At 40.8% G+C, this 13,196-nt stretch overlaps 1 protein-coding gene and 1 long non-coding RNA gene across 2 annotated transcripts in view; one reads left to right on the top strand and one right to left on the bottom strand.

The window, feature by feature from the left end:
• Positions 1-3,353: 3,353 nt before the first annotated feature.
• On the top strand, positions 3,354-7,794 carry LOC110497781. Its single transcript, XR_002469702.2, has 3 exons — positions 3,354-3,937; positions 6,100-6,214; positions 6,982-7,794. It is a non-coding gene; the product is annotated as an uncharacterized LOC110497781 (long non-coding RNA).
• A 160-nt stretch (positions 7,795-7,954) lies between these two features.
• The window catches only part of LOC110497780 (nucleolar protein 10), a 34,175-nt gene continuing 28,933 nt past the window's right edge, over positions 7,955-13,196 (bottom strand). Inside the window, exons 20-21 of the mRNA XM_021574141.2 lie at positions 12,762-12,864; positions 7,955-8,577 (exon numbers count right to left, since the gene is read on the bottom strand). Coding sequence (XP_021429816.1) covers positions 8,386-8,577; positions 12,762-12,864 — 295 coding nt within the window. The 3' untranslated portion in view covers positions 7,955-8,385. The remainder of the gene's footprint in view (positions 8,578-12,761; positions 12,865-13,196) is intronic.

Raw genomic sequence — 13,196 nt, 5'->3', positions numbered from 1 at the left:
TAAAATGTGTTGGATAATCTCCCCTTTGCTAAATAATTTCCTCAGTTGCAGTGTGGTTAGGTACTTGCTTTTATAATTTCTTCTCTCTCTCTCTTTCGCTCACACACAAACAGATCTGGGTGGGTAGCTTGCGGCTGGCTGTAGGTCGTTTCCATTGCTCTGGTAAGTATAAAATAAAAAAAAGTATGAAAAGAAACATGTTTCAGTCTCTCCAGTTCTACCTCAACACCAGAGAATGTTTAAAGAGAGAGAGAGAGAGAGAGATGTGTGGGTTGGGGTTCACACTGATTTCACTCAACCATAAAATCTTTGACCTAAAACTTCTTGGGATGTCTTTGTCTACCCAGATTTTCTACCCGGCAATTTTTCACTGTTTCAAGTTGTGATTGCTTTCACAACCGGAAGAGCAGGAGTCATTGTGTGTACACACTCACATTGCATGAGTCAATGGGTGACGCAGGGAGGTGGTACTTACCCAACAGTGGTGGTGAGTAATGTTCCCTCAATTTTCCTGGCACTGAGCCAATTTCAGGTCTGCTGAGTGCAAACATGAATGTTGTGAAAATGTTGTGCAACTTTCGGCATGTGATTACTGTGAACGCCACACAGTTTTAACAGAGGACAACATTTTAACATGGACATATCATTCAGCCCACAGTAGCAGCCAATATGTGGTGTTCAATGCCTACAATACATTAAACTTTGAAAGAAAAACATGCAGGGCTTGACATTAACCTTTCAGACAAGGAGGGTGACTGAAAATGTTGTGTTTGATGCAAGAAACCACTTCGCAAAATAAAACTCAATTCCATACCATTATTACAGAAAATCAGACAAATTATGCTACGCTCTACCTATTGTCTACTTAGTTAATTCAAGACCGTCTCAAAATACACTTCCCCTTTAAGACATAAAAAAAAACTATTTCTAGCTTTTCAAAGATGGCTAGAAATGCACACATTTGGTATTCTTGTTAGAGGCAACCACTCCCCCATTGTTGACTAGAAAGTAGCTATAACTGGGCTAATAACTCACTAACAAGCAAAGAATATGAACAAATGTGCACACATGGCTACATGCAGAACTCACTTCGATCTCAAAACAAGCACATGTACTTGTGACCACTCATACTGTAGCCTAAAACACAGTACAGTTCAAAGTGAACGGCACTGATCCATATATGGCAATGGTTATTTAAAAATAGGCTTACTGCAACTCTGATTGGTTATGGTGCACATACGGGCGGGCCTGAGTCGTGCCTGTCAACGCAATAGAATCCTACTCCATGTACACTAAATCTTGCATAGTTTGTTTTGTTTTGGTATATTACATTGGAATTTCAACCGGTGAAAGTGTCTTTGTCATGTTGTGTTGTTGTTGCCCGCATTGTTTACTGTTGAAGAATAAAGTTGAATTGAGCTTCCTTATTTCATGTTCCTCTTCAGCACTGTACTGTTTTGGATCATTCAACGTAACCAAACAAGAAATAATTGCACAAACACACACATCCACGTATAAGCACAAGCACACCCACAGACACACAAACATCCACAAAGGTACACACACAGACCTCACACAGAAACACATTACAGCATGTGTACAAAGAATGTGCAAACCTATATACATTTTATTAGTACTGTAGGGGTTAGAACATGATCCTCCATAAAGACAACACAATCCTTTATTACGACTCAACGAGTATGCCTCTGGACAAACATCTGCTGTAGAAATTCAGCCCAGATTAAATTTATCCTGGTTCAGTTCTCTTTTTGGCGTGAAGTCTTTCCTTGCGTGACTTCATCCCAGAGATCACACACACACACCTCATCTTTTTGGTATTTCCTTCGTAGACACACGTCATTAACTTTTGTCTACGCCCACTATTTCCCAACCTTCCCATGATGAGCATGCATCGTCTCTGATTAAACCACTGCTGGCAAAATCCCAAAATATTTATTATGACAACCCCAACCCATCCTCCTGCTCCAAACAATCTCTGTAAAATTCCAGTGTTCTACATTTGGGACGGAGTGTGTGTGTGTGTGGGGGGGGGGGGGGGGTTGAGTGTGGAAGTGTGTCAGTTGGATGTTACAACTACTCATTCATTGGGAAAGGGAACGAAGATGATTGGAAGATGTTCATAAATTACCCCCAGTCACACAAAACGTGAGAAGTGTTGTTTGGGGGTGGTGCTGCTACCTAAAGTCCTTCCTTGAGGCATCTGGAGTGCACTGCTAGCTACTACTAAACCTGAAGCACCTAGCACATCCCATATGTTCTCTCATGAGTTCTCACTCATAACTGGCCCTTAAGCAGAGGAAAGGAGTCCCTTTTAGGGTATTGGCATCTAGGCCATGTCCTCCCACTACCATACTACCTCCCTCTTTCTCTGATGGTGGCAGCATCATGCTGTGGGGATGTTTTTCAGTGGCAGGGACTGTGAGACTAGTCAGGATTGAGGGAAAATGAACGGAGCCAAGTACAGAGAGATCCTTGGTAAAAACCAGCTCCAGAGTGCTTAGGGCCTCAGGCTGGGGCAAAGGTTCACTTTCCAACAGGACAATGAACCTAAGCACACAGCCAAGACAACGCAGGAGTGGCTTTGGGACAAGTTTCTGTCTTTGAGTGGCCCAGTCAGAGCCCTGACTTGAACCTGATCAAACATCTCGAGAGACCGGAAAATAGCTGTGCAGCAACACTCGCCATCCAACCTGACAGAACTTGAGAGGATCTGCAGAGAATGGGAGAAACTCCCCAAATACAGGTGTGCCAAGCTTGTAGCGCCATACTCAAGAAGACAAGGCTGTAATCGTTGCCAAAGGTGCTTCAAAGTACAGAGTGAAGGGTCTGTAAATGTCATATTTTTTTATGGGGTATTGTGTGTAGTAGATTGACGAGTGAAAAAAAGCAATTTAATTAATTTTATAATAAGGCAGTAACGTAACAAAATGTGGATACATTTAAGGTGTCTGAATACTTTCCGATTGCACTGTACTGTAGTGGCCCTGTGTTTTTAAGCGTGGATATCGACTCTGCCACTTCAGCATGCTTTTGTGGCACAGTCGATGGTCCGCTGGGCTTCGGGCCAGAAGGTTGAGTGTTCAAGCCACACTACCTGTCAGTTTCATTGCAATACATTCATTTGGAAAGTGCGCTAATGCACATTTGCTCAATGATGAACAACAGCATGCTGCATGCATACTCAAATGTACAGAGCTGCACCACTGACTTGCCAGTCTTCGGCAGAACACAAACCTTAATAGCATCTGCAATGTACATATGCATATATGAAATGCACCGTGAGAAATACCCTCTGGCTTAAATCTTACTGTTTAAAAGAGTGGAAGGGAGCTGAAATCAAATTTAACTTCTTTTGTTGTTCATCCTTGTTTAAACCAAGTTTGAATTTGCTTTCAGAATAAACCTTGGTTTAAAAAAGGATGAATCACAAAACCAGGTCACAGTGAAACAATCAGGTTGGATTTTGTGACACTTGACTGGATATATTTAACCTTTAGCAGTCCATGCCACTCAGTCTGAGTTGATGATGAGTTGGCCTTTTCTGCCAACTCATCATTTATCCCTGCCCTGGTTGACAGTCACAATGCTTTCATCTTTGAGGCATCTCTCACTGGGCCTTTCAAGTCTGGGTCATCCAGCGTTAGCTTTGCCTTAAAGCAATGGCGTTTTTTTTCATGGGATATATTTTATCACTTGTTAACGGTTCATAAAGGTTGAGCTGTCTGGGTCCTCTAGCTGTGCTGGAGGGAGGAAGGCAGTAGCTGAGGTATGAGAGATGCCAAGACAGCAGTGAGATCATTCTCTCCATCCACACGCCATGTGGGAAAGTAGGGGAAAATTATCCGCATCAAAACATTCCGCTCCATCCATCGTTCTGGAAGAGGAGATGAGACAAAAGAGGGATCGGAGAGAGAAGGTGAGAGATTAAGAAAGGGAAAATGTTTTCGTCCATAAAAGCATTTGAAAGCTTCTCCTCTCTTGATTGATCAAGTGTTTTTTAAAGTCTTGGAAGGCATTCACATGGTGCCAGCCTGATTCCGACCCAAGTTAAGCTTGCGTAAATGGAACGTAGTTTCCTTTTTATGCACTTTTCTCTACGCATATTCCGATCTTGAATTTAAGCATGAGTATAGCGTGCGTTTTGGGTGGAGATCGAATAAATGAAGGTGTGGCGGAGGTGTCTACAGATATGTTGCTGCCAATTTACTGTTAGTTCCCTTCAGTTGGTATAGCCTACATTGTCATTCCATGTGTTTCGCTTACCATCATTTGCTTCCTCTGTAAATGCGGTCATGGCCGTGTGGCAACAGTTGATCATTTTAAAAAGACACGTAGGCTAATTAAATCGTTATGGAGTGTAGACCAAGCCGTAACAGTTTGAACCCGACGCACGGCACAGTACTTGGCTGTGTCATCACACAGTTCCATGGTTAGTGCAGGCAATAGACGCGGATATAGCCTACTATTGTACACTATATTCTCCCTATTATACTTCTATGTACACTAATCTTCCAACATTACCATGAGTTGAAGAACTGAATGTGGCAATTTTCAGAATGAATCAAACCACAGTTCTTTCTTTCGTGTCTACAGGCTCTCTAAACCTGTTGTTAAGATTAATAAATACTTTCCTAAACCTAAATAATCTACAAGATCAGAGTATTTTTACATCTACCAATTGGTGCTGAAATGGAGACAATATGCATATATTTAGATGGCTTTCTTTCATTGATCCCTAATATTCTTCACCTGTTTTCTTTATCTATTCTAGCCTGTCGCAAAAAAAACGAACTAAAAAGGTACACCATATTTAAAAGGATGGCTTAAGATAAGGTTTTCAGTACATTTAAATGAATGAAAACTCCACAAGAAAACCTGTTGGCCAGCAAGTGGGAGGGTTTTCAATCGTTGAATGAAATGTATTCAGAGCTAGTAAGGTAGCCACACCTGCAGAGCGCGTTATGAGACTGATTAAGTAAGTCTCAATACCAAATACTGAGGAGAAGTGTGTAGGAAAGACGTGCATAGGAAAGGCATACATTCCTGAGTCAGAATCGGACCCCATTGGGATTTGTACACACATGTACTTTATTAGCATAAGTAGGCTACACGGTTAATTATTTGGAGTCACAACGTTCCCACACAATGTCACTGCTAATGTTACTAGGCCACAGGCTAAGTTTTACTGCAAGCCAAGAAAGGGGTGCTCCGGTGTTGCTGTCATTTGAACACTGGATTGCTCATTAAACCAATTAAAATCTTCATATGCCCCAGAGGACCGGTCTTTAAAAGCACTGACAAAGATTGGTCAAGTGATGATGAAAAAACTACCCAGGTTCAAAAAGCAGTCCGAAGTAAAATGTTATTTTTCCTAGAATTCACATTCTCTCCCCTGATCCCTGCTCTTCACTCTACCCCATTTAAGGCCATGGACCATGGCCCCCTCCCTAACCCCACGTCAGAGCTCAGATGGTGACTTGTGTGTGTGATTGCTTCTCAGGGTGGCCCATTCAATCACACAGTGGAGGGGATTACTATGAAAGCAGCCCCAACTCGGCTTCTTTTGTCTGGGCTGCTGTGGCCTGCAGAAGCAGTGCACACTGGGTCAAACCTGGCCTTTGAGACAACCCAAATTCCCATTTTGGTTGCCTCAATGCAAAATGGAGAGCTCTTAATGATTGGTCTGAGTAAGTTACTGCTTGTCTTGTGCTGTGAATGAGTCATTGTGGTGGTAGTTCAAGATGAATATATACCATGATTTGGGTACTCAATCAATAAACTAATGATGGAATTGTGGTGAAACAATCTTTCACACATTTTTGGAAGCTCTTTTAAAAGGTTTATTCAAGGAGCTACTGTCATCTTAGTTTACATAATAAAGCATTTGAGCTAGTACACATCTCAATTCATTGGAGCATGGGGAATTCAATGCAATGATCAGAGCTGATTGTAGACAGCCTAAACTGAAATGCATTCTATTGGTTACTCTGACGTTTTCCTTTCTTTGTAATTTCTTGGAAAAAGAGTGATGTGCTACAGGAAGTGCCAACTTACCCTGACCCACTTCTTGTGGCCTAGATCTGGCGTATCCATGGTGATGGTTTTGTCGAGCAAAAAAGAAGACCTTGTGAAAAAATCTACAAGCGTCACCAGCTGTCCAGACTTGACAGACTAACCATTCCCACATCAGTCGGTAGGTTTGCTGTCTTGAGGATAAGTTAGCAAATGACAAACACAACCAAAGTTCACTTTGTAGCATCCCAGTTGATGGCTTGAATGAGCCTCTTACGTAAGTATCATTGGTGGTGACACGCAGTCACTCTCTCACGCTCACTTTCTTTTCCTCTTTTCTTCCCAAACACAATGAGGAAAAAGTAGGCTGTGGCTATCAGCTATGTGACCCCTGAAAGTACACAGTAATGCTTAACATACATAAATCATCTGCCAACTCCCCATGCACCACTGCCCACCACACAACTGTGCCATGAAGAAAGAGTCTCCCGTTCCTGACTAACTTAAATGTGTGTCATTACTGTATGAAGACCACAAGCCTCAACCCCTCAGACACTCATAATCCCTCACTATTTCCGTATAGCAGGTCTCTCTAACCCTGTTCCTGGAGAGCCATCTTCCTGTAGGTTTTCGCTCCAACCCGATTCAGCTTCTCAACCTGCTAATTATTACAATCGGGTGTGCTAGATTAGGGTTGGGGCGAAAACCTACAGGACAGTAGCTCTCCAGGAGCAAGGTTGGAGAGCCCTGCCGTATAGTCTCCGACTGCCCTCTATTTCGCTTTACTATACTATACACAACTTGTACACAACTTGTTGTATGGTGTAAGGCCTTCCTTTTGAATCATACCATTGAATCTTGAGATATGCTTGCATAACTTGGACATTTGAGTAAATTAACAGTTATCCTTTCTTTGTTTCACCTGTTGTTATTCATCCCACTCTGCAGCAACCAACAATGGAAAGTAGAATGAACAGCTTCAACTTTCTTCAGACATCCTATAATCTTTGGATTACATTTGTATGTCATACTCCACTCGCAATGATCTGGGCAAAGACAAATGAGCATAACAATTGTAAGTGCGACTAGCCAGGTTACAAGGGTAAGCACCAAACAGGCGGGAAGGAAGAGCAAGGGAGGCAGGCAGACAATGGCTAAAGCTGGGAATGAACTCAATATACTTTTAATTACTAAAAACAAATCAAAACTGTGGAGAAATGATAACGGACCTACATTCATACAGTTTATTTACTGTGGTCAGATTGCTAATAAATCACCCAAATGAAAGCTAGACAGTCAGAGAGCATTGGCAATTCCAAAAATGATGGATAGAGGACAATTGTCTGCTAATTTTGATGGCGGACCTCGTTGAAGACCGAATGCGGGGCAAAACTAGTTTGAGGTCCCAGGCAACAGTGTTTTAAAGGAGTGGGTCGGGGGGAATTGGACAACACCTCCTGACATTTCAAAAGGGGCAGGATCAAAGGAGACAAGAGGGCCCAGCCATGTGTGAAAGGGCGATGGGTGGCCAAACGGAGAAAGGTGCTTCCAAGAATTGGGGATCCATGTTCCCAGGACTTTTCTTTTCTGTTTTCTCTTCCCATTTGTCTGGACTGAAGTGAAATGGTGGCTGTTTGATTTCCACAGAAAGTGTTGTTATACAAGGAAGTAAAAGTTGTTAGTCATGCAAGTGGACAGACATTCATTATTGGGTGCTAATCCTTATGTCAGTTGATTAAAACAAATCCTTTACCCATACAACTGAGGCTTCACCTGTAATTCATTTAAAGATGCATGCATCTCTTCGGAGAATGGAATGAGTCAGTGACTCAGTGTGTCCAATTGTTGGACGTATTTTTGGATAGCTGCTTCCATCGACCATGAGGCTACTATCAGAACATAACACAGACCAGGAAGATACGTTTAGTAGAAAGGGTTTATGGGCTAGGCACAGTGCATAATACAGATATGGTTTTGTCTGCACTAGAGAACAATGAAGATTGTGAAGTGAAAAAAAAAACACGGTGAAGGTCAGGAGCCTTTCACAGACATACAAATGCACACAGATCAAACTGCATACACCACACAATCACACCATTTTGCACCCAACAGATATTACAAATTGTATCCTTTCATAGCAGCTCCACCAACATAACGGAGTTATAGGGCAGGTCACAATCGGTCAGGTCACTTTTGTATCACAACCTCTTGATTCTCAGACGGTAACAAAGTTTCATTCTATTATAAATTAGGTTGGGAAATGGCTGTAAGAAAAGACGTTACTCTTTTGACTTTGGACTACTTAATCTCAGTATTTTCCCTGAGAGTAGTTCAGTTACCACTGCCTCTACCTCAGTAGTGCCCCCTGCCTCTACTCCCTCCTCTGCCTCTAAATCCGCCTCTACTCCCGCCCCTCCCTCTAAATCCACCTCTACCTCTACCCCTGCCTCTCTCACTCGACAGGTGTCCAGCGGACCTCCTCAGCTTCTTCCTCTCCTCGTGGTGATCACGCTCCGCCTGCTGCTGCCGCTGTTGCTGCTCCGACTGAAGGAGATAATTGAGAAAGGAGAGGCAGAGAGCGAAAGGAGAAAGATATACTTTTAATTATAGTATGATTTAAGCTGCAATATATAACTGTTTGGGCAACCTGACCCAATTCACATATAAATGTGTGTTATAGATCTGTCATTCTTATTGAAAGCAAGTCTAAGAAGCGGTAGATCTGTTCTATGTGCCCTATTTCTATGCTTCCTGATCTTAAGTTTTGTTTTTGCATCTTTTACTTTCAGGTTTATACACTTTCAAACAGCTTAAAATGCAATATTTCTGGTTATGGAAAATATATTTCACAGCGGTTTAGATACAGAGCTGCCAACTCTAACGCATTGGCCGTGAGACACTCAGTTGACCCACTTCTCACGCTCTCACATCTCACGCATTGAAAAGTACTTCTTTCATTTTTCAACTGTGCTCCAAATCGTTTTGAAATCGGAGCATCTGCGCCTGAAATTTAACATCACGAGTGAAATCTATATCATTGTTTGGATGCATGGTATAAAGAAACGCCCCTCAAGATTAGAGCGGAGGTGAATGGAGAGAAAGAACAGTCTCCCCTGAGTTTATAAAACTGTAAAAAGAGAAGCACGGTAGCACACTTTTGTTTGCTGTTACTCCCGTCCCCATTTCAGAATGCAGCCTTGACAGCATGTACTAAAGTCAATTTAATCCACACTTGCATTAGTCCCCTTGTTTGGTGATTGGAATTTAGGCCGTGACAATGACAAGGCAGCACACAGACCTACAGTATGTTTTAGCAGGGAAGTTTGGTAGGGTGACCTGATTTGGAACTTTTAAAGTAATTTTGTCAAACAGATTTTGAACCCAAAAGGAAAAAACTTTTAATTCTATATATACAAATAATTTGGGTAGAGTGTAGGGGTAGATTTATGTAATCTTGTCTTCAGTAGATTTTATTAGCTATTTACTTCATTTAGTCTGATCAGTAAAACAATTGTCATTCTTAACGATGGGCTAAAATATAGGGTAATTACTGTGCTTCATCAAGAACACTGCTGTTATTGCCCACACTTATTTTATTATTCTACTTTTTCACAATTCTGCCACTGTAAACACATTTTAAATCTGATATGCCTACTTCTGTGTTTGAAAATGAATTATATGAGGCTATGTAGTTTTTTGCAGCTATTTACAGACAGTTTTGAATAAGTCATACAAATAAGCATTGGATATTAAATGCTTATTAAATGACATTTTAGTATTGTGCACATGCTAGGCAGAGATGGTAGGGGGACTCAACTCATAAACACATATTTTGTCTATGGAGAGTAAGATGATGGCAAGAACATTCAACTAGTAGGCATAAACCACCTGAATATTGATATTCATTACATTTTTCTTTAAGGTTCGGCGATTTTAAGAAATGTATTGTTATAACAATAACATTTTCAAACACCCAGCACTTGTGAAACATAGATCGGGGATGGCCGACCCACCTGGAGAGCAAGCAGGATTTTCTTCCAGTCCTATTTTAAAGAGATAGCTCACCCAAATTACAAAACATAAAATGTTTGTGTCCTTACCTTGAAAGCAGTCTATGGACAAACAGACTGCAATCTATAATTTGGTTATCCACTGCCATCAACCATTAATAGTGGTAACAATCCCCGGTAGGTGTCGTATACAACTTTACACCCGAGAACAGGGGTCAATCCCGGTTTCCAACCTTCCCACTGTTTCTAGTATTTGCCTGTCTCCCTATCTCATTTTCATTACTGAATAAAGTGTCAAACCACCTAAAAAAACATTACAGCTAATATTAGCATACTTTACATTACATCCCCCCAAAATCTCAAAGTAACAAATTCGTCAAATTTTGAGTGTTCATTTAATGTTCAATGCATCCTGAATACACCTAATTTTCCACCCTGGTCATAGGCCTTAAGCCATGTCAAAATACGCAGAATTGCAGGAAATTAGCTTTAAAACAGTAAAATCTTCCTGGGTAGGACCCCCAATCCCCTGTCTAGAGATTGTGCCAGGGGAAAATCTAACTCCAAGATATCTTCAAAAGTTGGCTGACCTGTAGATGGTAAAATGATTGTCTACATTGTACTTGCTTGTTTTGTAACAAACTGAAATTAGGCGAACTATTACAACTTTAGCAACCAAGAAATGGCGGAGCGATTTCTGCATAGTGCATCTTTAAGCGATCTTCTGCAAAACAATTATAGCTTTCTCTTAACAGACCTGTAATCAACATTGACCCCCAGCTCATGCTGTAGTACAGGGGATTTACCCAGCAGACAGTCTCTCTGCATGGGAGGGACCCTTGGCCAAACTTAGCTTGTAAGGGAGTTGCAGCGATAGGACAAGACTAACTACCAATTGGATATCACGAAATTGAGGAGAAAAACAAAATTATAAATGGAAGAGGCAAGTGGAAAGGGGGAAAAAAATAGAAAAAAAAGGAATTTGTTCGTCAGCCCTGCATTAAAGACCAGAATTGGTTAAAGAAAATTGTGTTTCATTTAACCTGTTAGAGCTCTAGGGGCGCTATTTCATTTTTGGATAAAAAACGTTCCCGTTTTAAGCGCGATATTTTGTCACGAAAAGATGCTCGACTATGCATATTCATAGTTCATAGTTTTGGAAAGAAAACACTCTGAAGTTTCAGAATCTGCAAAGATTTTGTCTGTAAGTGCCCCAGAACTCATTCTACAGGCGAAACCAAGATGATGCATCACCCAGGAATTAGCAGAATTTCTGAAGCTCTGTTTTCCATTCTCTCCTTATATGGCTGTGATTGCGCAACGAATGAGCCTACACTTTCTGTCGTTCGCCCAAGGTCTTAGCAGCATTGTGACGTATTTGTAGGCATATCATTGGAAGATTGACCATAAGAGACTACATTTTCCAAGTGTCCGCCTGGTGTCCTGCGTCGAATTCGGTGCGCAATTGCCAGCTGCTTCTACTTTACCATTTGATTCAGGGGAGAAAGCATGTGTCCAAGAACGATGTATCAATGAAGAGATATGTGAAAAACACCTTGATGATTGATTCTAAACAACGTTTGCCATGTTTTCAGTCGATATTATGGAGTTAATTTGGAAAAAAGTTCGTGTTTTGAGGACTGAATTTTCAGATTTTTTTTGGTAGCCAAATGTGATGTATAAAACGGAGCTATTTCTAATACACAAGGAATCTTTTTGGAAAAACTGAGCATCTGCTATCTAACAGAGTATCCTCATTGAAAACATCAGAAGTTCTTCAAAGGTAAATTATTTTATTTGAAGGCTTTTATGTTTTTGTTAATGTTGCGTGCTGGATGCTAACGCTAAATGCTAACGCGAAATGCTAACGCTAGCTAGCTACTTTTACACAAATGATTGTTTTCCTATGGTTGAGAAGCATATTTTGAAAATCTGAGATGACAGTGTTGTTTACAAAAGGCTAAGCTTGAGAGATGGCATATTTATTTCATTTGCGATTTTCATAAATAGTTAACGTTGTGTTATGCTAATGAGCTTGCTGATAGATTTACACAATCCTGGATACAGTGGTTTTTTCATAGCTAAACGTGACGCAGAAAACGGAGCGATTTGTCCTAAACAAATAATCTTTCAGGAAAAACTGAACATTTGCTATCTGAGAGTCTCCTCATTGAAAACATCTGAAGTTCTTCAAAGGTAAATGATTTTATTTGAATGCTTTTCTGTTTTTTTGTGTAAATGTTGCCAGCTGAATGCTAATGCTAAATGCTACGTTAGCCATCAATACTGTTACACAAATGCTTGTTTTGCAATGGTTGAGAAGCATATTTTGAAAATCTGAGATGACAGTGTTGTTAACAAAAGGCTAAGCTTGAGAGCTAGCATATTTATTTCATTTCATTTGCGATTTTCATGAATAGTTAACGTTGCGTTATGGTAATGAGCTTGAGTCTGTATTCACGATCCCGGATCCGGGATGGGGAGATCAGAAAGGTTAAGGAACAAAAAAATGGTTCGCTGTGCCATATAGATTGCAAAATAGTTGGGAAGAGATTTGATGTACTGATTCTATGGCACACGGTCTACGAACTGATACGCAAAACAACAAACTGTTTGTTACTGAATTCGAGGATCAGCAGAAATCCAGATCCGTAGTTTGAAAAGACATTTGTTGTCCCTTTCAGTGGCTTATTATGTAATGGTGTCATCATGACTTACCTTCTTGAGGGTGAAGGTGAGCTGTTTGCTGCCAACAGCTGTGTCAGCCACGTTTACTGTTCCAGAACGTTCCTCCAGCTTCAGACGCTCCTCCAGTGATGCTCTAGTAGACACATAACATGTCAATACGGGACACATGGGCAGGTCTATCACCAGCTTACACACACTACAATAGTGATGAAATGCAGTACCTATAAAAGGGGAGAAAAGAGTACTTAAATATCCTACTCAAGTAAAAGTACTTTAAATGTTACTTTAATTACATTTTTCGCTCATTTAAAAAGTACTCAGAGTAAAAGCAATGGAGTTACTTTTCAAATAAAAACACTAACAAATTCTAATTTAAAAAAGGCACTTTGAGACCACCATTTTTTTAAAATGCTGCAGTGAATTCATTGTCTGTTTTAAGTGTTGGGAGTAGGGTGCACTACAAAA

This window comes from Oncorhynchus mykiss, chromosome 19 (assembly GCF_013265735.2).
Source record: "Oncorhynchus mykiss isolate Arlee chromosome 19, USDA_OmykA_1.1, whole genome shotgun sequence".
NCBI lineage: Eukaryota > Metazoa > Chordata > Actinopteri > Salmoniformes > Salmonidae > Oncorhynchus > Oncorhynchus mykiss.
This window is presented reverse-complemented; position numbering and strand designations above follow the sequence as displayed.